This window comes from Lactuca sativa, chromosome 2 (assembly GCF_002870075.4).
Source record: "Lactuca sativa cultivar Salinas chromosome 2, Lsat_Salinas_v11, whole genome shotgun sequence".
Classification (NCBI taxonomy): Eukaryota; Viridiplantae; Streptophyta; class Magnoliopsida; order Asterales; family Asteraceae; genus Lactuca; species Lactuca sativa.
Genome location: NC_056624.2, coordinates 216,248,766 through 216,273,659, shown reverse-complemented (window position 1 = coordinate 216,273,659; position 24,894 = coordinate 216,248,766). Strand labels below are relative to the sequence as shown.

At 37.1% G+C, this 24,894-nt stretch overlaps 2 protein-coding genes across 2 annotated transcripts; one reads left to right on the top strand and one right to left on the bottom strand.

The window, feature by feature from the left end:
- Nucleotides 1–389: 389 nt before the first annotated feature.
- Nucleotides 390–1,226, top strand: LOC111905782 (uncharacterized). Its single transcript, XM_023901521.1, has one exon. The coding sequence runs from the start codon at nucleotides 390–392 to the stop codon at nucleotides 1,224–1,226; it is 837 nt and encodes a 278-aa protein (XP_023757289.1).
- A 3,315-nt stretch (nucleotides 1,227–4,541) lies between these two features.
- Nucleotides 4,542–7,131, bottom strand: LOC111905730 (geranylgeranyl transferase type-1 subunit beta). Its single transcript, XM_023901456.3, has 11 exons — nucleotides 6,796–7,131; nucleotides 6,406–6,481; nucleotides 6,242–6,300; nucleotides 5,984–6,123; nucleotides 5,834–5,889; nucleotides 5,669–5,745; nucleotides 5,526–5,571; nucleotides 5,304–5,428; nucleotides 5,165–5,232; nucleotides 5,008–5,095; nucleotides 4,542–4,912 (listed from the first exon to the last, which is right to left on the bottom strand). Exons 1-11 carry the CDS (start codon nucleotides 6,997–6,999, stop codon nucleotides 4,778–4,780), a joined length of 1,074 nt encoding a protein of 357 aa, XP_023757224.1. The 5' UTR covers nucleotides 7,000–7,131; the 3' UTR covers nucleotides 4,542–4,777.
- Between the last annotated feature and the right edge of the window lie 17,763 nt (nucleotides 7,132–24,894).

The following is a 24,894-nucleotide window of genomic DNA, read 5'->3' as shown; positions in this document are numbered from 1 at the left end:
GGGTATAAAGTGAAAAATATATATTATGATTCATGAGTTTAATGATACATAATCATTTAAGAATTTGATTTCGAGTAAAAAAGACCACACTTTCTCTGTTTTCAGCACTGTGCTTTTGTAGATAAAAATCCCACTTTAATAGTTTGGATTGGGGCTATATCCCCTATTTTTGGAGCCAATGTTTTTATGGTCTCACCAAGCTCTTTACTTCTCTTCTGCTCAGATAAAGATAAGGGCACCGAGGCTTCAGTTCTCTATGCCACATTGATCCTGCAACATCTTCCAAAGCTCTCCTGCACACTGCACACCAACTGTTTGTGAAAACTCCTGTGAGATTCATCATGTAAGTTTCTGAACATAACAGCAGTTCCATGTGATCTGAAACAAATATGAGAGCTTCAAGTAGTGTCGGAGTTGGTTTGAGTCTCGTTTTTGGGTGTTTACTGCTAGCGCTTATCGCGGAGCTTTACTATCTGTTATGCCGGAAAAAGAGGGTGACGAACACAGAGATTCAAGAAACTTACAGCAGCCCAGCGAGAGAGTTTTTGTACTTGTTTTGTTGGAAAAAGCCTTCATCTTTAACCTCTACAGGGCTAAACACAGACACCCAAGTCCATGAACCACAACCATCGTCATCGTCGTCATGGCTCCGACCACTTGGTGAAGAATACGACGACATGACTATCGAAACCGAGCTTTTGAGGCTACAAAATCTCTCAGGTCCACCGCGATTTCTGTTCACAATCAAAGAAGAAACAAAAGAAGATTTGGAATCAGAAGATAGGAGTACGAAAAGGGGTTCAAGAGGAAGGAGTTTAAGTGACGTTGTGTTTACAGTCGAGACTCCATTTTTCACTCCACTTGCTTCGCCACCATTCTTGACTCCTCCTGTAACTCCTAGGGATTCTGTTTATAGACCCTTTAGTCCTCTTCTTCATACATCGACTGATGCAGAATTCAACAGGATTTGGGCATCACCACCTCCGAAATTCAAGTTCTTGAGAGATGCTGAAGATAAACTTCAAAAAAGAAAACTGATTGAAAGATTTGGAGTTGATGATTTTAATCATGATGATGGTGTGAAAGATGATGAAAATGGATCTTTTATCACACTTATTGTCTCTAAAGAAAAGGATAACATCTCAAGCTCTTCACAGGTACTCCCTTTAGCTGCTTCACCTCCAACATTCAGACCACAATTTCACAAGAATCCAAACTCATATTAGAGTTTCATTAGTGAAACAAAATGGGTTCTTGTTTGTACACATTTTTATGTTTAAACTTTGTATGAGAGCTTAATTTGAACTTTTAATTCAAAAAAGCCCATTAGGCCATTACTTATTGATATATTTATTTACTGATTTACTTATGTATGTTCAATTTTCAAACCGCAGATACTCATTCTAAAGTAGAATTATGGAAAGAATTAAAAATGTCACATTTTCCAAATTCCCATTTCCCAAGAAAAAAATTTCTTGAATCTTTATGCTTATTGTCTAGTGTAGACTGTAGTGGATAGAGATGATTTTTAGGGTGGTTCGGTAAACCTGTGATCATGTGAAGCTGATCACATCAAAAGCTAAAACTATGGTTGGTTAAACGATATTGGGTGCATTTGTAAATTGAAGACACAAACTTTATCCTAGTCATAATACAATAAATCAGTCAGATTTGTTATAAAAGATAATTTATCATGTGCTAAATGTCGTGATATACAGTGACTAAAAGTTTGAGTTGATCAACAAAATAAAGATATATGTGATATTAGAAAATAACTACGTTTGTACATACACCCACTCCACCCCACGACCACGACCTTGTTCACCTTATCAATGTCTGCCATGTTTTCATCACGTCTTTCGCGTGTACCCAATGGTCTTCTCGGTTATATATGTATATGTGGAAAAAAAAAACTTATATTATTTTTATATTCAGAAAAAAAAACCTTATATTAATAGTTACTTCGAAAAAGACCAAAATACGGGGTTTTAAGAGAAATTGACGACTAAAATATGATTTTGCTTACATTTTTGTTTTTTTAATAAGACATTGATGTTAATTATAATATAAACGTTTAGTCAAAGAGAGAAAAATCAATCATATAATTTCATATGGAGAACACAATTGAGCAAAGTAATCGAAATAAATGTAAGTTTTGACGGGTTTTTGCATACAATCAAGAAAATATAAGGAATATGTAAGTCATCATAATTTTTAGCCGGTTTTTTTTTCTTAAAAATTTACAATTTGATTTTATTTGAAACGTAAATAATAATATAAAATACATGTCTAATTAGTTGTGTTTTTTTCTACATGTTATACGACGAAAGCACTTTCTATCAGAAAAATAGTCAGCTTGGTGAATTTATGAGTCATTTTTTCACGAATCTAATGGTCATTGATTTTTTGCCATATTACTTTTTTTTATAGTTTAGTAATTGATTATCGCTTTGAATGTGGTTTTCAATCTCTAAAATAAATAGTTTATTTTGTGTGTGGGTACCAAGTTTAGGGTAAGGCCTTCTTTATGAGATGGATCATGGGGGACAACATTCTCTTTCAGATTACAAATTTAATCACTCATCTGCCAATTGATTGGATTGATGTTGATTAATTTTGTCAAAAAGATTGTGGATTCAACTCTCAACTCTCTTTATACTAAACACACTTTATCTACATCAATCTTATTATAATAACTTTTATATAATATGATCTCAAATTTGAACATATTTTGGATCCAGAATTTTAGTTTCAGATAAAGTGTAACTATCTCTTCTCTTTTTGTTTTATTCTCTATCAATTTTCCATTACTATCAAGAGAGTTTGGTTTCATGTTACTTATAATACTTCTTTGGTCGTAATAAAAGAATTTCATATTAATTTTTATTTTAATTTTAATTTTTGGAATCAGATGGAAACACAAAATATATACACTCCTTATTATTGAGTTCTTAAATTCAACATGGTTGGATATGGTTATATGATTTTATAATCTTATTGGGTAAATAAAACTTTTGGATGCGAATCATATGATATTTTCAATTTTTGTGGCTTGACTTGTGTGTGTGTGTTTTCTAAATTAGTAGGTAGAAAGATGAATCTTCGTTTGTTAACTCTTTGTTTTTCAAAAAATAAAAATAAAAAATACTATTTATTTAATAAGAAAGTAAGATAGGTTACTGTTTCTCCTTTTAGACCTATTTTTTTGTAGTACTTAAACTACTTATCATATTTTCTAGCTAAGAAAATATCATACGAATGAATCTGTTTTTAAGAAAATATCATATTTTCTTATTAAAAATTACACCGGCTATGGATATTGTAATACATGGAGGTGTATTTTATGAAAAAAGTTAGATGTCAAGAATGCACCCATAGACTCATAGATTATAACTTTAATGGCATAACCTAAACTAGGTTTTTGTTATAAATGAACCACGGATTTTGGACCATAGGTATAATTCACTTATAGTTCAAGGACCATGTTTATAAAGCACATATAGTTCAGGGACCACTAAACGATTGACAACTGACAAGCCAACAATGATGAATCACACCGGGTGAAAGAACATGATAATCAACAGTCAAATACTCTAGAGCAAGTTACCAAAATCACCTTAAAGATTAAACTAGTTTACAAGTAAAACCTTTAACTTCTTCAGTACTACCAAATAGAACCGTACAGTTCTGTTTTATACCTATGAGGCCCATACCATCAAATTATTTTAAATAATATCACATTTAACTGGGACCTTACACTTTTTGGTGGAAATTTCAAAACCATATTGATTATACGACAATTAATTGTCTTATTTTGTGCACATATGTTGTCTAGCTTTGTTTGCATTCTTGTGAAAACCTCAAGGGGTTGATTGAAAAAAGGGAAAGTTGGGAGAATGGAGTCAGTTAGATTTCATCCCCCACTTTGACTTGTATAGGAAAAGTAATAAAAACAAGTTGGGATTTTGTTTGTGTTTGTAATGAGTTGGACTTTTACCTAAACAACAACTGGCCACAAAGATAGCCCGTGACAGGGGCACATGTGGAATTCGCCGAAAGTTTACCAACCTCCACATCGCATTTGCACACCTATTTACCATTAACTCCCTATTCTACCCCCACTTCTTTTTCAAAACTTCGCAACACTTAAGTTTCTCGTGTAATAAAAGTTACAACGATTAATATGTAAGATTGTGGCTCTAAAATTAAAATACAATTCATGAACAATAATCAAGAAAACAGAGGGTAAACACTATCAACAACCACTTCGTACAAATTTTGATAAATATGATTATTCAAATAATATTCTAAGACGTGAAATCTGATTAGAGTTGAATTTTTTGAATTTTACATGTTCAAGGTGATTATATAAAAACAAATAAGTAAAATCAAATAATCAACTATACTACATAATATGGTACAAAAGATAAAAGTTATGATGTGATATTTTGCATGAAATCGTTATAATTGAATGTGTGAAGAATTATAACTTTGTACAATAAATAATAGATGAATAAGAGCAAATAAATACACCCGAGTAATTTATAGCAAAGGACAAACTGAAGATCCAAACAAGACCTCATATGTCCAATCATTTGTCTTTTGTGTTGTAAATTGTGATGTTCAAATGTAGTACAACGTCCAACTTCTCGTGCATGTGGTACAAACAAATCATTACAACAGTGTCGCTTTAAATAATTCCCAAGATTAAGATAATAATAACAATAAAACATTACACGATAAATAACACACAATGACACTGAAAAAGTGTCTGAAATCAGAACATACTTATACCCAATTCTACACTGAGAGAATTGAGATCAGTCTCTTGTAACATGCTAAATGCTGTAAATCCATAATATGAATGGTAAAGATCCGGAAATTGTCCAGGAAACTTGCTGAATCCACCATACTGTAAAAAAAAAAAACAAAACAAAACAAAAGGACTAAATGTGAGAAATAGCAACCTAAACTTTCATTTATTTGTGTACATTGACTTTTTTGCACCTTGGATTGACATGTGAGCAAAAATTCACGAAGGGTTTTTTCGTCAATAAATTGGTTAGCGCCTAATATCCTTAGAACTCCACCAATCCTAATATTGAACCCAAAAAGAATTTAGATAACAAATTTGAATTCCAAACTTAAAGTGAAGTGAACTCACCAAAAAGCATAACATGTGTCGCTGGTTTTATTAGGTCTTCCTTGAAACCCTCCATCAAGTGCTTGCCTCTGGAACATTGAGAAAGATGATTTGAGTTAAAATGACTGATTTGCCCTTGGAATGGAAAGTGTGGTGGTACCTGTAAGCACCAATCTAGAAGCAATGGAAGATCTATGATGCAAGAGGATGTGGATTGAGAAATTAGGTTGTCTTCAATGAATCCCATTAACCGAAGAGATGCAACAGCACAGTAAGTTGCACCACCTGTGAGTCTAGAAGTAAGAATGGTATTTATGATTAATAAAAAATTCAGTTCTAAAAAAAAATAAAATCAAGGAAACAAGATTGTTATCATTATCACCATGAGACTCTTGGCCAGGGATTAGTCCAAACCCACCATCATATGACTGCAAGGAAACACCTTCTTATAAGCCATATGCATTTATTTATTTATTCATTTATTTATAAAGTTTAAAATCAGAAATAGAAGGTGAACATATATACCTGACAACTCAATATATAATTCTTGGCTTTCTCTTTATCCATGCCACTCCAATCATCCAACAGAGATGAAATAACAGCTAAAAAATCAAAGCGGGTTAATAATGAAATATCAATCCAGAAAGGAATAATATTATTCAGGTGGATGAAAGAAGAATGGGGGATTACCAGCACAATATACAAATCGTAAATCCTTTTCTGCCCCTGTATGAATGGGCATGAAACTGACACACAAACAAATAAAGAAGCAAGAATAATCAATACAAGTTAGAGAAAAAAGATCCAATAAACCACAGATATAATAAGTGTTAGAGTTACCTCCCATCAGATTGTTGAAGACATTTCATTGACTTCAAAATTGAAGTAGAGTTGATAAGTGACAAGTCATACCCAACTGTCTTCAGTATGGCTAATGCACAGTATGTACTTGCCAAATGACTGTTATTAGGAACTGAAACCTGTAAACATATACCAGAGTAAGAAAAATACAACTGAACTATAAGAAAATGAAAACTTGATAGTTCTTTAACAGGTGAATTCTTGAATAGAATACATAGTGATAGCCTGACTTTATACCTCTTTATCAAGAGAATGAAACTGAGAACTTCTAGAACCATGAAACCCATAGAATTGTCCTGCAATAAACAACCCACGAATAGGTTTAGTGATATCTACATTGTAGTGATGAAAGAGAGGAGGAACATTGTGCAGTTTTAAAGTGGCAAATCCATAATTCATACCGTTGTTTAGTTCGGCTTCATTCTTAGGATGAGCTTGTAATGACAAAACCCAATTGATAACAGCTTCTTTATCGACCTAAATAATCATTAGAAAATATCATATTAATATGTTTGTAGAGTCAATTCCCCTGGAAATCTGTAATTTCACACATGTATTAATTAAACACTGGCCACGCCACAAGAATTATAGCTTCGGAATGCTCTTATTCAGCCAACCGAGTAATTAACTGCTAAGTCAATTGATATTGAGGAACACTCGGAAACTGAGAGTAGATTACTTCAAGCAACAAATAACCCTAATTTAGCAATATCAGTTCAAAAATCACAGCTTTTCACTAATAAACGAGAACAAATGATTACATATCAAGGAAATAGGCGACGAGGGCTCACATGATCTAGCGCATGGAGGATGTGGAGACCGGATATGATAAAGTAAGCAAGTGTAAGACGATTGATCTCTTGACCCTCATATCCTGATGGCAATATCTCGTAATTCATCTGCAGATACATTATGTGTCGATTTCTATCGAACAATCGAACTTCTGAGCCTCGATCCGTAGAAGAGCTCCAAAGCAAATCATCATCATCCGCCATTCAGATCTTTCCGGACCGGCGATTGAAAGGTTGCGGTCGCTTGGACCGGTGGTAACAGTCCCTTGATGTTGGCAGAAAGTACACCGAAGTTCTACAATTCAAAAAATATCACGACGACTTTTGACATTCTAAAGCATTGATGTTACAATTAACTTTTCTAGAATCCAAGTAAAATGCTGCTTGGGAAATTAAGTAGGTTGTTAAAATTTTGGTTTGGATCTTTGACCAATTGGAGTACATGCAAAGAAGATATCCATGGTCTAGCCGGCTACAAACTACGAATGTAAACATCACCCCGAGTGTTTAGCAGAGGATAGTGGTTGCAAGTTTTGTGGTCATTTGTAGGGTGTGCGCAGTGCATTTTAGGGTTAAAACCGCACCGCATGTGCGGTTTGAGACTTTCGGAAACCAAAAGTTCACAACACGCATCGCAAAAGTTATAAATTGTATTATGCAGTTTGGTGCAGTGTGGATGGTTTTTGTACGATTTGATAATTCAAAGAGTAAACCGATCAAACATTAGTTGTTGTATGTACAAATAGAGTCGTGGGGTGTAAAATTTTGATTCATTGTATACATATTAAGCCAGTAATTTTTAACTCGGTAATAAGGCATTAACTTAATGTTTTATTTCAATTAACTAAAAATAAAAAAATAAAAAAAACTCATGCTCCGCATGATTAGATTTTTTAGGTTTTTGTTGCATGCATCGTTAAATGAAAAGGTTAAGTAATATATGGATTTTTCATTAGGTAGTCTTCGTAAGGACTGCAATAGATACATATGTAGAAAAGAGATGAAAAGATACATAAATTAAAACTATATGCTTCATGCAACTACATACTCCAGCCTTATTCATCGGGAAGGTTCCTCATTGTTTTCTTGTAGGTGGCAATGGAGGCTGCTATATTTTCTTGCATGGCGAGCAGGTCATCTATCATGTTGGCATCCGTCCTTTTGCCTCATTCAGAATGTTCCCACATGTGACATCCCCAAATTTATGGTCATTTTAAATTTTTTATTTATGCTTGTTTTAAAACAGAGTATTTCTCTTGTTGCGGAATTGGTTCCAAAAAATATTTTTCAATGTGAGATAATATTAACATTAAACACTTCCAAAGAGACGTTCGATATTGATATCTTTTCAAAACTTGGGATGTCATAACTGATACAAGACATAAGCATAAACAAATCTTACGTTAATTTACAATAATGATCTACATCTCATTTAATCTCTCAGTGTAATGTATATTCACATCGATACATATGATACAAATAATATTGAGTGGATCAGGTTGGGATAGTGAGTACACAGGGTTTATTTATCAAACAATTAACCCATAAGTACATAGGGTTTATTTATCAAACAATTAACCCAAAACGGCGTGTTTGGTCAACATGGGTTGTTGACTTTGCTAAGACCTCTAAGGTCATAAAGTTGCAAACTTTATGCCTTTGCATGGCTACAAAGAGCCCAACACCAAAAACCTAACTTGTTCAATTCATTCCAACTCCATAACTCTTGCATGGGGACAAACCAAGGTCCAAGCTTGCATTTTTATGACTTAAGATGCCATGAAATGCCTAAAAGGACACCTTAAAGGCTTTGGAGTATCTTCTACTCATCAAGCTCTTGGCTTTAGGACAAAAAAATGAAAATCAAGACTTAACTAAGATCTAGTGAAACATAAACCAAGTTCGGAACTTTATACCTCTAAATAGTGCACAATGAAGAGGAGATGTTGGATCCAAAGTCTTGACAGCAAAGCTTACTTCTTGAGGGTCTTTTTTCGCAAACAATGAAGCACATAACTCTCTCCAAAGGTTCAAAATGCTAAAAATGAACTAGGGTTTGCAAGGAGGGTCGATCTTGCGATGGGGGTTGATAAAGGGAAAGGTCTTGAGGCAATAATGGGGTTTAAATAGTGCGCAAACCCTAGATATTAGGGATCTTAGTCTGAACCACATACGCCCCGTGAACCGGAGTACGCACAACGTACTAGCACGGGACATAATACGCTCAACGTACTAAAGTGTATACCCCGCGTACTTGAGCAACACCAAAAAGTCACGGATTTTGACATCAGGGAGCCTTCTTGCAACAAATAAAAACTTAAGGCCCAAAAGCAAATCTGGAAAAATAGATGTTACATGCACTCACCTGTTAAAGTGATGACCCGAAACTCGGACAATGTTTCACTTCTAGCAGCTAACTCTTCCTTTAACGTAACCTAATATCATTATCACTAAGTCTTAGTTTAATATTTTATGTGACTGAAAATAGTCTAGACCTATCAATCCTTCTAATGAATATTGATAGCTCTATCAAATAAGGCTTAGGGCCATATAAGAAGTATTAGAGGGCAGACCATTTTAGCATAAAACCATTTTGAAATCCAACAACCAAGCAACACTTCAAACCAGTTACCTCTCCCGTAAGTAGATCGATCAATATTATAACTTGGAATTACTGATACTTCTTATTTATAAATTTATAACAACGACTATGAATTTAAATATAAGTTACACAAAAATAAATGTGACATCCCCATTTTCACGGCCAGAAAAGACCGATTTTGTTTATGCTTTGTAAAAATCAGAGTACTTCTTTTCATAAAAATGCTGCGGAATTTGTTCCCAGAAAAACATGTTAAATACGTTATCAAAACATTTTCGAAGAAACATATTTTATTCATTTTAAAACGTTTGAGATGTCATCGTCAATACAAAAACATAAGCATAAACAGAACTTACATTTATTTACACTAGTGATCTACATCTCTTTAATCTCTCAGTGTAATGTGACTTCATAACAACACTTGTGATATAAATAAACTGATTAGGTCAAGTTGGGAAACCTGGTGAGTACATAGGGTTTTCAACCCACAATAATATAATTATTATGTTCAATCATCAAACAATTAACCCAATTACCCATCCCCATTATCTTCTTTATTCCTAAGTACCCTCCCTAAGGATTTATCCTAAGGGTCGTCTCCTACATCATATTTTACCTCTCATCTCCTCACATCGCCTCTCCTTTTATGTTTGTTCCTAAGGACTTTCCCTAAGGATCATCGCCTACATCGCCTAGACAGTATTGATTCATGGATTACTCCCTCAATACGTGCCCACCAAGGGTTAGGGTATCATCGCATGAATACGTAGTTACAACATCGCCTGAACTCGTAATTCATAGTAAGGGGTTAGAGTATCATCGCATGAATACGTAGTTACAATATCGCATGAACTTGTATTTCATCAGCTACAGGTTATGAGCCTGCTGGTGTTTCCACGAGGTTGTCTATAATAGTCTGTGGTCACCATCTATACTCTGGTAGATGACTACATCTCCAAATTGTCGGACAAGGTTGTAGTATCCTACATCACCGATTCATCATCACCTATCTATCATCACCTAATTATCATCACCTATCTCTCATTACTTTATTTCATCACGCACCAACTATTTCATCTACCCATGTTTTATCCCAACATATTAGTAGATATAAATATACAGTTTAAATCATTTAAAACATGTATAAAATCATTCATGCAGCATAGATAGCAATTATACATATAATATTCACACATAGCACGTAGTTTATATAAAATAATCCATATCTATGTGTAAGATGAAAGGGACCATGCACTCACTTGATAAGGTGGTGAGTCGGCACTCGGACAGCACTTCGTTGCTCTTAAAATAATTATCCCTTGACGAAACCTAGTATCATTACCACTAGAGTTTAGTCTAACGCTTGATGAGACTAATTTAATAGTCTAGCTATTATTACTATTATATACTAAAGATAGGATAGGTACAGCTCACTTACAGCGGGTTTTCTCGAAAACCAGTCTTCGCTGGAGCAACGCTCCTGAGCCGAAAGGCTCTTTTCTCGGGACTCTGGGAGCCTCGGGGCTTCCTTCAGGTGCTAGGTGTTTACCTAGACTTTAGGGGGCTTAAGGGGAGCTAGAGAAAGAGTTTAGAGAGAGAAAGTGGAAGAGGAAAGGTGTGAGAATGAATGGAACCCGACACATATATTTATAGTGTGATCCTGATGGACTCGCTGAGTAGGAGGACCTACTCGCCGAGTTGGGGCATGTGGTGGCCTTCTGGTGGTGCCACGTGTCCAATTCTAGTGGTGTCACGTCACCCCCTATCGCGTATCAGCATTCAAACTTAGAAAAATCATAACTCTCGCATACGAGCTCCGTTTTTTATATTATTTTTTTCAACGCGTACGTAAAATCAAGATCTACAACTTTCATTTAGACTCCATCGGCTAATTCTCGACCGGTCTTAAATTTAACAGTAGGAGGTGTTTAAACTGTTAAATGACCGCGAAGAATTCGTAACTCCTACATACGGACTCCGTTTTCGTCTATCTTTTTACCGTTGAGTTCCTATTAATGAGATATTCAACTCTCATTTAGGTCGCGTAAGCCAAAAACTGCTCGAACTAAAATTCGAGTTTCGGGTCGTGCACTGCTAAGTCGAATCTTAGAAAAATCATAACTTCCACATACGAAGTCAGATTTGGGCGTTCTTTTTATGGATGTTCTTGGTTTAACGTATACTACAACTTTGGTTTAGATCACTAAGGCTAAAAAGTCCTCTATCTTAAATTCACTATTTACGTCTCCCCGTGTCGTGCCGGTTTTGCCGTAAAATTTCGACGGACCATAATTTCTTCATTATAACTCGGATTTCGGCGTTCTTTATATGTATGGAAACCTTGTGAAATATTCTACAACTTGGTTAAGATTATTTATTCTAAATAATATTTTGTCAAAAATTCGTTTTCAACCCCTATTACCTCTAAATTGACTAGCCCGGATCTGCGAACGTTACAATAAAAGAGTGTAATTTAACTTACAAGGATTCCCTAGACAAAAGTTCGATAATTGTACTGGTAGAGTTTCTACTTGATGACTACTATTTGTCGGACACTTAAGGTCACAGGGCTTCGCCAGAATACTAAGAACTAAGGTAAAATGGCTATAAGTCGACGAATATTGAGAGAGAGGGCGTATAGGCATGTGAGGACAAAAGTTTATACGAAGGTGAGTATATATAGTCGAAAAAGCAATGTACGTTGTGCACCCTGTCGGGGCGCGTTGTGCACCCTGTCGGGGCGTGTGACGTGTCATTCATCTAACATTGACATGTGTCACAATCTCGTGGGTTGTCGATGCACGCCACACATCTTGTATGTGTGCGCGACTGCACACAAATTTTTATAAAATCATAGAAAATTCATAACTGATTCATACGAGCTTCGTTTTTGACAAGTTTAATATCCACGCGCATATAATTTTTAAAAGTTTTATTTTTTTAATAGGCTTAGACTGTTAAAGTCCATTAAAAATTCATAACTCTCTCGTCCGACTTCTATTCGCGACTGTCTGTATATCGACGGACTCCTACTAACGAGATATTCGATTCTCATTTAGATTATTTCGGCTAAAAATCGTATGATCTAAAATTCGATTTTTAAGATATACACTACTATGTCGAATTTTAGAAAAAATCATAACTTTCTGTAATGAAGTCAGATTTAGATGTCCTCTATATATACGCTCTCGGTTTAACGGCTACTACAACTTTTATTTGGATCTCTTAGGCTAAAAAGTATTTTATCGAAAATTCACTTTTACGATACACAGAGCCGTGTTGGTTTAATCGTGAAACTTCGAAGCGTAACTTATTCATACGAAGTCAGATTTTAGTGTTCTTTATACGTACGAAATATGTGTCACATATATTATAAATTTTGTAAGAATGTTTGTCATAAATAATCTTATATCAAAAGTCATTTTTAACGTTTATTATCTCTAAATTGAGTAGCCCAAATCTGTGGGCGTTACACCACATAAGGGAAACGTGTTTGCATTTTATTACATATAATAAGTTACATTAGTTGCCTATATTAGTAGCAAACTACAAGTATGCTACTATTATCATATGTACATATTGTTAGTATTGGTAAAAAGTATAAGTATGTTGCTATAATGGGTATAAAAGCACAAGTATGTTATTATAATAGGTAAAAATAAAGTGAACAACCTCTATTTGTAGAAAAGGTAAAGTATGTTGCTCTTTTAATCAATTTTCCTTGGATAAAATTCATCTTTTGGTATTGTATTAAGCACACCATTTTTTAGTAGTAGAATCAGATACATCAACACATGTATTAATTAAACATTGGCCACAAGAATAATAACTTCATAATGTTATTATTCAGCCAACTGGGTAATTAACTTCTAAGTCAATTGCTATTGAGGAACATGCAAAAACTAAGATTAGATTACTTCAAGCAACAAATAATCCTAATTCAACAATATCAGTTCAAAAATCACAACTTTTCACTAATAAACGAGAACAAATTATTACATATCAGGGAAATAGGTGACGAAAGCTCACATGATCTAGTGCATGGAGGATGTGGAGACTGGATATGACAAAGTAAGCAAGTGTAAGACAATTTATCTCTTGACCCTCATATCTTGACGGCAATATCTCGTAATTCATCTGAAGATACATTATATGTCAATCTCTTTCAAACAATTGAACTTATGAGCCTCGATTTGTAGAATAGCTCCAAAGCAAATCATCATCATCCATAATTTAGATCTTTTCGGACCGACGATTGAAAGGTCGTGGTCGCTTGGACCTGGTGGTCACAGCTCCTTGATGTTAGTATTGTAGTTTGGCAGAAAGAACACCTAAGTTCTACAATTCAAAAACTATCATGGCGATTTATGACATTCTAAACCATTAATGTTACAATTAATTTTTCCAGAATTTAATTAAAATATTATTGTTTTAATATCAAATATTTAAAACTATGGAAATTAAGTAATCTGTTGTTAAAATCTCGATTTTTGTCACAACTAGAAATTTTGTGTTTTGTAATCACTACACTCAAGTAAAATGTAGAATCAAAAAAACTCAAAGAGCATGTATGATGCTTACTCTATGACAACAGAATTTCAATCAAATACACCATACAAGTGCTACAAATAGTCAATAAGCAATTGGAAACCCTAGAAGTTCTTGTTTAGGTCCATTTTGGACTAGGACTTCCTTATTGGACTCAATGGGCCAATAAGCTTCCAATTTGACTATCATGGGATTAGAACCTTTAAATGGGCTCTAATTGGACCCACATTTATTTATTTCAACATTTTGGGCCATATTGGGCCTAGAATGAAATAAATTAAATATTATGAATCATAATTAACTCAAACTAGCCCAACAAAGTGTAAAAAATCATATTATATTTTTGTTTGGGCCAAAAATCATCCAAACTAACTATAATATGGGCTTAGGGGCAATAAAGCCCAAAAATCTTTTCTTCCTTTCCAAATCTCGGCCCAAGACAAGCCCAAGAAGAGGAAGTGGACTATTGGCATGACACCTCACTTTTGTATGGGGGATATCCAAGTTTTACACCTCAAACATCCATGCACATCTCATCTCTCCATGCAAACCACTCTCTTCTTCTCCCTCTCTCTCATTCTCGACCGATTCCAACACACACACACACAATTCACACACTTTTCTCTCAAGGAAACTCACTCATAACTCATCCATATTTCGAGATTTAAGGAGAAATCAAGAGGATTTTTACACAAAAATCAACATCTAAGGTAAGAAATCTCTTAGATCCTTAAACTAGCTACTTCATTTCATCCAAAAATCACCACTTAATTCATTCAAACTCATGATATTGCATCCTAGAAACACCTCAAGGCCGAGATCTTCATCAAAGTGTGTTAGGGCCGAAAATCACCTCATTTTCTTCCATCTTTTCTCCAAAACCGAAACCACACCCAAAGGTGAGCTTCATACCCCCTATTTTTCGGTTTTTACAATTTTTGTGGGGGGGGGGGGGAATACAAGCAAATGTGTAGATCTATGAGTATATGTATGCTTTGTATGATTTCTATGCTTATATACATGTTTATATGTGATTATGGTGTTGAAACTAGTCAAAAAGCCCTTAAAATCGAGATTTGCATTAGGATGTATGAAACAAGTGTTAAACATATTGCTATACACAAATCATTTCTAGAAAAATAGCCAACTTGGTTTAGATGAACATCTTGGGCTAAAAATCACATTTTTGGACTTAAAATGTTAAAAACATGAAGTTTAAGGGCCCAAAACGTCAAAATACAAATTCTGGAGGTTAAGATGTGTCCAAACAGTTTCATATAGTAATTTTCCAGAAATATACACTTTAGAATGTTTAAAATGTAAATTTCTAAACTTAATGGGCTAAAAGGGAACTTTTTGGCCCAATAAGGCCCAATACGCGAAAAATCCAAAGTTGAGGGGCTGAAATTGCGTTTTTCTGTAAAACAGGGGACTACTAGTGTCCCAAGTCCATTTCAAAGGTTAAAAATGCTTTTCACATTTAAAAGGGACCAAAAATGCAAAAATATTCTATTTTGGGTCAAAAGTGTAAAAACTGCGAAATTAAGGGTTCTAGCCGAGAAAATTTTCTTTTGGTGGACTAAAACTGTTTTTCAAATAACTTTGGGCTGAAAAATAACTTTTCTACAAGTTTTGATACTAAAGTGTCAAGAAAAATAGTTTGAGGACTAAAATAGAAATTATTTTATATAAAGGGTTAAATGTGTAAATTATCCAAAAGAAAAGGGGCTGCAATAATGAAACATCCTAAAGTTGTAAATAATAAATCCGTCATGATGAAATTCTAACATCTCGACTATCGGCAAATTATAATACACCTTCAACACCAAAATCGTTATCAAACGAATTGATTCGGTCTCGAATCAATAACAAATCTGAAACTACTAACGCGACGACACTTCAATACACACATGAAACTCTCGGGAACTCAATACACATGCGGGAATACACCAGACGTCGATACACCGTCTTTGGGCCCAAAAGTTTCAAATCATGTTTGTTGGGCCTAGCTAGCCCAATGGCATGATCTTTAGGCCCGAAGGAAATTTGCTTACATGTAGTTGGGTCTAATACGACTTAATTTCGTGTAAAAGGACTTTCAATGGCAAACGTGTTGCTGGTCCCCAAGGGTCCTTCGATACTGCTAGCAAAGTCGAGAATTCACCAATGCGAGTTGGGCTAAGGGCCCTTCGCATTCACTATAGCCTTGAACGACGTAGGGAATTACCGGGGTTTCGCACCCTCTTCTTTTCCCCTCGGTCGTGGGGCTACATGAGTCCGGGGGGGTTGGGTTATGTGAATAAGTGCGAGCGACGCCTAAGGGATCGTTTGTACGGTTGTCAATTGGTCGTTTTCATTAACGTACGTTACAACAATTCACAATCCACTATTAATCCAACGTCTCCGGAGCTCAACGAATACACCTGTCGTAACGAAGAAACAAAACGTAAATTATTTAATGCAAAGTAATAGGGAAACGTCGGGTTTTCCTAGGGTTTTCAATTAATACACCTCCGAATTACATACCGAGTCTTACAAATCGTATTCTTACATTTATAGAAACAAACAAGCATACTTACGGATCTTCACACTTTTTATACTAAGTTCTTTTCAGAAAATATCGGATTTTCTGGTGATTTTGAAACAATACAAACCACTATATTTCAAACATTACTTATGAACTCACCAACATTTCATATGTTGACGTTTTTCAAAATACTTGTATTCTTAGGTAACTGGTAAACCGAAGGGAAAAATGTACTCAGTGATGTCTTGTTGTTGTTTAACTAGTATTGAACAATCTACTTTTGAGAATGTAATGTTTTGAGACTATGTACTGAATGTAAACGCTACCAGTTGTAATATTCCAATGCTTGGTATTGTATGATGTTATGTTTCATGTATATTCATTGTGATGGTATTCAATTGAGTCACAACAGCCCCCGGACGTTTCCGCCGTCTGGTTCGGGGGTGTGACAATTTTAATCTTAAAAGCTTACGATTTTAAGATCCTACACGTAAAAAAGTGATCCCGTTCTCACTTCTTAAGTTTTTTTCTATACCCCGGGTATCAAAAATTAGTCTATTAACTTTAAATCAAGTACCGTAAGTTACAAAAACTCTCTTAAAGCATCATCATTTATCAATTCATTTTAAATTAGACAAAACATACTCATAATAATTCATTTGTGATCTTATGTATTTGGTTGTACATGATCAAAATGATTTTTTTTTTCAAATTAAGATGTTTTCTTCTTATTTTTTATGGTCTGTAACAGCAAAAATTATAATTCAAACTTAAGAAGTTAAAGTTGACTCTACTATTGACGTCTTAATCATCATCAAGTTATAATATATACTTCACACTAGAGCAGACAAAAATCGACCCAACCCGAACCCAACCCAAAATTAGTGGGTCGGGTTGATATTTTCAACCCATTTAAGTTAAACGGGTCAACCCGTCTAACTCATTTAATTAAATAGGTTGGGTTTGGTAAAAATTGTCAACCCGTTTTCAACCTACCAACCCATTGAAATTTAATGTATGTTTAATTTAATATCTATTTGAATATTATCATGTATTAATCGAAGTATTAGTTTATAAATTAATCTCCGATAAGGTGAACTGTCGCGCCAGCGTACCGATTGGCTCAGTACTTGCTACTGAGCCGGAACCAGAACCCGAACCCTATTCCCGAGTGCTCAACACCATACCAAAAACAATATGCAAACGATCTGAATATACCCAATAATCCTCATCCCACAGGTTTCCTAGATTCTCTAAGACTCTCCTCGATTTGAGTATGGATACTGTGCTTCCAGTAGTATGGGCCCAATACTACCTTCCACACCTATCCGTACTTTACTTACGAATCCTCCTGAATCCTCTACGTCACCTTCTCAATCCATACACCAACACTCGCTAATCGACACAACAAACCCCACTGAAGCAATCCCTAGGCTTTCCTAGGTTCCCGGCCTCACCTTGCCATCACTTGTTAAAGAATTCCTCATAATGTCAGTTAGCTAGCTCATGAACACAATCACATACACCGAAGTTTAGATTATCCATCAAGTAACAGAATCATCCTTACAACAGTTAGACTCAAACGAGAGTTGCGCAATAGGGTCAAATACTCAAATCCATCACTCTGAGATTATCCAACCTATGCCACACGTGACCAGACATATGCAGTCAATAGCTAACTTACATCACTTATGAGTTCCACAAAGCACAAAGCAAGCAACATTCGTGTAGTAACACTCAAAACCACAGAATAATCACGAGCATTCAATCCCAAATACTCAAACTAGGAGCTCCCACTCCCGATATTGATTGCCTTACGCATACAAATTATACCCAATCCAACATCCCATGTTTCCCAGACTACCAGACATCACATATCATGCCAACCTATCCCTGGCTAATCAGAGCTAGCATGCAAGCCTATGAGCTCAAACAATAGGCATACAAAGACATTTATCCTATCATTCTACCATACAAATATGAGCAGATCCTTAGTCCTAACTAGCATTTGATTCATAGATTCATAAATAAAATCGTAACAGATATCGTGTATGGGTATTTTGCTAGAAACTTACTTGAGTTCGGCTGATTGCACGCACCACACCCTTTCTTCTTTTAGAAAAATCCCTTTCTAAAAATATATTTCTTTTTTGAAAAACTTTACCAAATCCTCAGGTTGAGTTCAAACACACTTGAGGGTGTGTCCGGATCCCTCAAACCAAGGCTATGATACCAACTTGTAACGTCTCAAAAGAAATGACATAAATTTTCGTTTGTAAATTAATAAATCATTAATCCATATCATTTCCATGAAACCATGGTTATCAAGATTTAGTAAAACATCATCAAATCAAAGTAAATCACAGAATGCAGAAACATGTGGTGTGTGTGCCCTGCAACCATCCCGAGCTCTTTCGTTTGAAAACCAAAGTACCTGAAACATAAACCGAAAATCGTAAGTATAAAGCTTAGTGAGCTCCCCAAGATACCTCATACCACACATACATAAATCACATATTGGGCCCCCGCCCTCCATCGGGCCTCGTCCAGTCTTTAGTCCCACTCAGCCTTGGGCCCCGCCCGACATCGAGCCCCGCTCCGGTTACAAATATCTTATTCTCAGGCCTCGTCTATCACTGGGCCTCGCTTACTATACACATACAATATATCACATAATCATGCTAACATATAAAATGATCATAAACACTAACATATGTTCCAGTCATCGGGCCTCGCCCGACATCGAGCCCCGCCCGATAACCATATAACCATATAAACATAAAATCATACTAGCACATGCAATAATCACAAAGATTACAACATACCATACATCGTTTGGCATCGGGCGTCACTCGGTATTCATAAAGACACATACTGATAACTAACATACGATATCCTCATTAGGCCCCGCCTGGCATCGAGCCTTTCTCGGTAGGCATATCATCATATACAACGTGCAAGAGTCTAACAGACATCTAGCATCCTAACATAAAACCGTTGGCTGGCATTGGTGCCTTCGACCCGCTAAACATAGTGAGGAGACTCACCACGCACTACCGAATCACACAGATGATCCTTGCCTGCTGGCTGACAGCTCCCCGAACTGTCATCATAAAAAAAAACACCCAATTAACAATTGGGTTCCAAGTCTATAATCCAAAAATCCATACTTGGGGTAAAAAAATACCATTTTACCCCTAACCTAGCTTGGTCCAAGACTGAGGCCTAAACTCGAAATCTAAAAGGCCCAAAACCAATTAATCTCTCAAGGCCCATACTTGGCCCAACTTTCCAAATTGGGCCCAAACCCCTTATACGGGCCTTACCCTAATGCCCAAACATAACCCAACATAACTCATGGTCAAACCTGATCAAACTCCTTGTCAAAGTCAAAGTCAACAACCCATGTTGACCAAACACACCGTGTTGCCCCTTGGACACGTTGTGCTCTTGTATCCAGATAATCGGGAAATCCCTAGCCAACATGTCGTGTTGGCTTGCAAACACGCCGTGTTTTCCCGAGATTCAACAACTCAGCCATTAAGCACTTAATCCATAAAGGCATGGCCCCAAAACATAGATCCGACCTCTTTGAGCTGGATTATCACGTAAAGTTGCCAACTTTATGTCCCTACATGACTAAATGAAGCTCTTAAGCTAAAAAGGGACTCAATAGAGGGCTTGAAGCATGCATGACACCATTCTTCACATAAAGCTTGCACCTTTATGCTTAAGGATACCAAAACAAACTCATATATGAAAGAACAATCCCTTAAACAACCCAACTCGTCCATACATCTGAAAAAGGAGACCAAAAATCATAATAACTAGCCAATAAGAGAAATCATCAAACACAAGTCAAGATGAAAACTTGATACCTCAAAGAGACTGCAAGAAGTGGAGAGATTGTGGATCTATGATCTTCCTTCCAAGCTAAGCACCTTCAATCTTCAAAGCTTCTTTTAGAAATGAGAAAAATAACCACACGAATCCACTCAAGGCTCAAGAACACCACCAAGAAAGCTTAAGGAACTAATTAGGGTTTGAGTGGCAATGGAGGCTGGTAAGGAGGCTACACATAAGGACTTAAGACCTTTAAATAGGATGCAACACCCTAAAATTAGGGTTTCCTTCCTAGCTGCCAACACGCCGTGTTAAGATACCTGTAACACCGTAATTTTACAAACAATTTTTCACATTTTAAAAACATATTTTCATTCATAAATATTATAAAATCTCATCGTTTCACATATCAATCCATATAACACAACCCAAGACCGTAAAGTATAAAGACTCCTCATGTGTGTACTGATCATGCCGGCGCCTTCCCGCGATCCTCACTGGTACCTGAAACACATAACACCAAACACTGTAAGCATAAATGCTTAGCGAGTTCCCCAAAATACCACATGTGTAAAGCCCCGTTTATTTATTAAATCAATAAATAAAATAATGAGCGAATAGTAGCCCTAAAATCGATAATTATTTAGCAAGGTGTTGATCTCGTGGATCTAATCGTTATAATTTTAGAGATTTGGGGGTTAAAATGTAAGTTCGGGTTGATTGGGTATGTATTTGTGAAGAGAAGGACCACTCGGCAAACTATTGGGACTTAAAATGGTAAATTCCGGACTCAATTTGAGGAGAATTTGGGGCTAAGGGGCTATTTGTTAAATTAGGGATCAGATTTGAGTGGAAATATGGAAGCAAGGGTATAATTGGTAAATATTGTGCCTAAGATGAAAGGATTTTATGAAATCAGGGGATGTTTTGTAAAATTCGGACTTATTTAGTAAAAGTCTTCAGGGGCAGGGTTTAAATGGTAAGTTTCGGACCTTAGTTGAAAAGTTTTGCATGGGGAAGGACCAAACTTGTAAAGTGGGCAAAGGTTTGATTTGGAGCGGGATTTAAACCCGACGCCTTCTTTCTTCCTGTTACATTCCCTTACCCTAAACCTAATTGAACAAGAGCAGCCGCCACCATCCTCGTTCTTCGTCTCCGATGTTGTTACCACCTGACCCCTCCCCTCTCCTTCTCCGATATGGTGAGGTTTTGGACGACAGCCAACGTCCCTGTTGCTGTCCGGAGTTGTTGCTTCTTCGGTCGTCGTCGGGGGCTCATGCAGCGCCTCCTTCTTCTGTCGGCGTAGCTCCAAGCGATTTGACGCTCCGGTTACTCTCCATCCGTCGGATGCCACCATAACATAAGGGGTGGTTGGGTCCACTTCTAGCCAGCCGGGTGTACTGCTGCCACCTTTCCGTGTCACCACCGCCACCGTACGCCGCCACTTGCAGGCAAGGAAACGCGCATGTGTGTGTTTTCTGTGAGTTTGTGTAGGTGTGTGTGATTTCTGCTTCAAGATTTGCATGGGGGGCTTTGCTGCTTGACGGGGAATTGAGAGAAGCCACCGGCACCACCGTGAGGTGGTGGCTGTCGTCCTAAAACTTCTGATGTCGCCGTCGTAGGCTACCGGGAGGGTGGATGGGGTGTATCTCGCAGATTAGAAGCATCGATGTGGGTGTTTAACTTAATGGAGAGGTGTGGGTGTTTATTTGGTCGGAAAAGGCATCACCACCACCGTGAGGTGGTGGCTGCCACCATACACCACTGTGTTTATGTGTGAGTGTTAGTTAGTGTGTGTGTTTAGTTTTGGATAAAAGTATTGTAATTGTAACCGGAAAGAAAAATAATGAAAAGAAGCTAAAAACCACCACCGTAGGGCAGTGGCTGCCGCCTCCTGCCGCCACCGGCCGCCGTGTCGGGTGGCGGTGTGCTTTGATGGTGTTTGGACTCGTTTGGATGATTGGACATGTGACTAAAACCCTAATGGGCCTAATGAAGCTTAATGGACTCTAATGGACCTAACAAAACCCTAATGGGCTTAATAATATTTTTAGTGGGCTTAATAGGCCCAATAAAGCCCTAATCGATCTAAAAGCCCAACAAATTAATAAATGGGCTAGTATTGGGTTGGAAACCCTAATTAGGGTTTGGAAAGCCCTAATGCCAATGAAACCCTAACTTTAAGAATTAATCGGGTCACACACACAAGAATTATTTAATAACTTGAGATATTAAATAATAAACTTTGGCAAAGATTAATCTAAGCGATAATGGACTTTATGGATTAAGTCCTTAATGGGTTAAGTAGGAAACCTAACCCCAATTGTCATTTTATGTGAAACCCTAATCTCATTTGGGTTTATCGTTGGGCCCTTCTTTCGGACCTTGATGATTGGGTTATTAAATGGGCTATCCAAGATCAAGCAGTTAGACTAGAATAATTTAATGGGCCTAGGGTAAGGCCCATGTAAGGGGCTTGGGCCCAATTTGGAAAATTGGGCCATAGATGGGCCATAGTTTTGGCCTTAATGATTATATGACGTTGGGCCTCAGAATGAGACCATGTATATGCCTAGGCCCAATTTGGAAAATTGGGCCATGTGTTGGGCTTTGATTCCTAGTTGACTTTGGGCCTACGGATTGGGCATTGGGCTTAAATAAGCCAAGCTTGGGGGAATGTAATTATCCAAAGTAAGTGTTTATGGTTATGTATTGGGACCCAATTATTAATTGGGTCTTATTTTGGTGTTGACAGTTCGGGAATCTGTCAGCCAGCAGCTGGGATCGAGTCTGGGGGACTTCAGCAAGTGTGGGATTGTGTCTTCGGGACTTCATCAGTGTGAGGTGAGTTACCTTCCAGTAGCGGTGGGTCTACGACCACAATGCCGGCCCACCAGTAGGAGTTGTATGTTAGATGATTGTCTTTGTGATATCATCTAGGTTTGCTACTACCTGATATGTTATATGCTGGCAAGATATGTTATGTGTGATAGTAGTAGAGTTCGGTTGTTAGGACCGAAGGGTAGTCAGACACCCCAGATACGTCTGACAATATGTGATGTTATGTTTATATGTTAGCATGATTTGTTATATGAGTTAGAGGTAGTAGGAGGGCAGCAGTCCCCTAGTTCGGTTGTTAGGACCGAAGGGTAGTTCAGACACCCCAGATATGTCTGATAATCTGTTATGTTATGATATGTGATAGTAGTAGTAGTAGTAGTAGGGGGTGAAATAGTCCCCGAGGTTCAGTCGTTAGGACCGAAGGGTAGTCAGCACCCCAGAATGGCTTGACATGGGTAGTCAGCACCCCATAATGGCTTGACACAGGTAGGTCGGCACCCCAGAAAGGCCGTACCGGGTAGGTCGGGCACCCCAGAAATGCCTGGCAGTATGTATGTTATGTGATTGTGTGGTATGTGGTATGATGGGGGAACTCACTAAGCTTCGTGCTTACGGTTTTCAGTTTGGTTTCAGGTACTTCGTGTTTAAAGGAAAGGAGCCGGCTTGATCGCAGCGCATCACACTATGGTTTTCCGCACATGAGATCTTTGGGATTACACTCTGATATTATTTTATGATAACACGTTTGATTATTTCTACTTTGGTTTTGACATGACATGATATTACAGATGTTTTATTACACTGTTGGTTTTATAATGACGTATTTAAAAATGAAATTTTTGGCCTGTATTTTTGGGATGTTACAACATGCAACACATATTAGCCACTCGAGGCTATAACTCTGTATGACCTTCTGGTCACAGTTTCTCAGTGGGACCCTCCAGTCCCATAACTCTGTGGACCCTCTGGTCCTAACTCTGTGGACCATTCGGTCCTAACTCTGTGGACCATTCGGTCCTAACTCTGTAAACTCCGAATCACATATAGCACAAAATAATATAGATAACACATAGCATACAATATACTCTTTCACATAACTCTAATTACCACTCTAGGTAAAGTATAGTGAGAAGACTTACCTCAGATAACTCGATAAACCTCGGACTCTGAAATAATGCACCAGCCTGCGCCCACTCACATAAATAATTACTCTAATTAATACAACTTCTAAAGGCTAGGCTAACCCCTCTCTATAAGTTCTCTAAGAAGGGTAAAAGACCATTCTACCCCTCTAATGGCTCATAAGTCCAAACACTGACTAAACCCTAAAAGTCAACAAAAGTCAATGGTTAAACTTTGACCAGACTCGTTGAGTGCACTCGTGTGATTCGACGAGTTCATGCGTGTCCTCTTTGTCCCTGGTCCTCTCTCGACTCGCTGACAACCCCACACTCAACGGGTTGTCACAGGCCGCGAATCGCGGGGCAACCCGACTCGACTCGTCGAGTCCCTTATGGGCTCGACGAGTTCCTCCCATGAAAACACTCATCTGACCTCCTGAGGTCAGATCTGCTTCTCTAATCTATAGATATGACTTCCCCATGACCAATAAACACGTAAAGGTCGAATCTTGGTGCACATGCAAGACACTTTAGGCTTATTTTGGTGAAATCTCTTCTAACATGGCAACCTATGTCCATTTCCTCCATAGAACCACAAAAAGCAGCATGGTTCAGGC

What these genes read in the sequence shown, in the direction of transcription:
- LOC111905782 (XM_023901521.1), top strand. Translation starts at nt 390, where the DNA reads ATGAGAGCTTCAAGTAGTGTCGGAGTTGGTTTGAGTCTCGTTTTTGGG.
- LOC111905730 (XM_023901456.3), bottom strand. Translation starts at nt 6,999, where the DNA reads ATGGCGGATGATGATGATTTGCTTTGGAGCTCTTCTACGGATCGAGGC. An exon ending in TTCATTCTCTTGATAAAGAG is followed by an intron (nt 6,124 to 6,241) that starts GTATAAAGTCAG and finishes ATATGTTTACAG; the next exon opens with GTTTCAGTTCCTAATAACAG. An exon ending in CTTCAACAATCTGATGGGAG is followed by an intron (nt 5,890 to 5,983) that starts GTAACTCTAACA and finishes TTTGTGTGTCAG; the next exon opens with TTTCATGCCCATTCATACAG.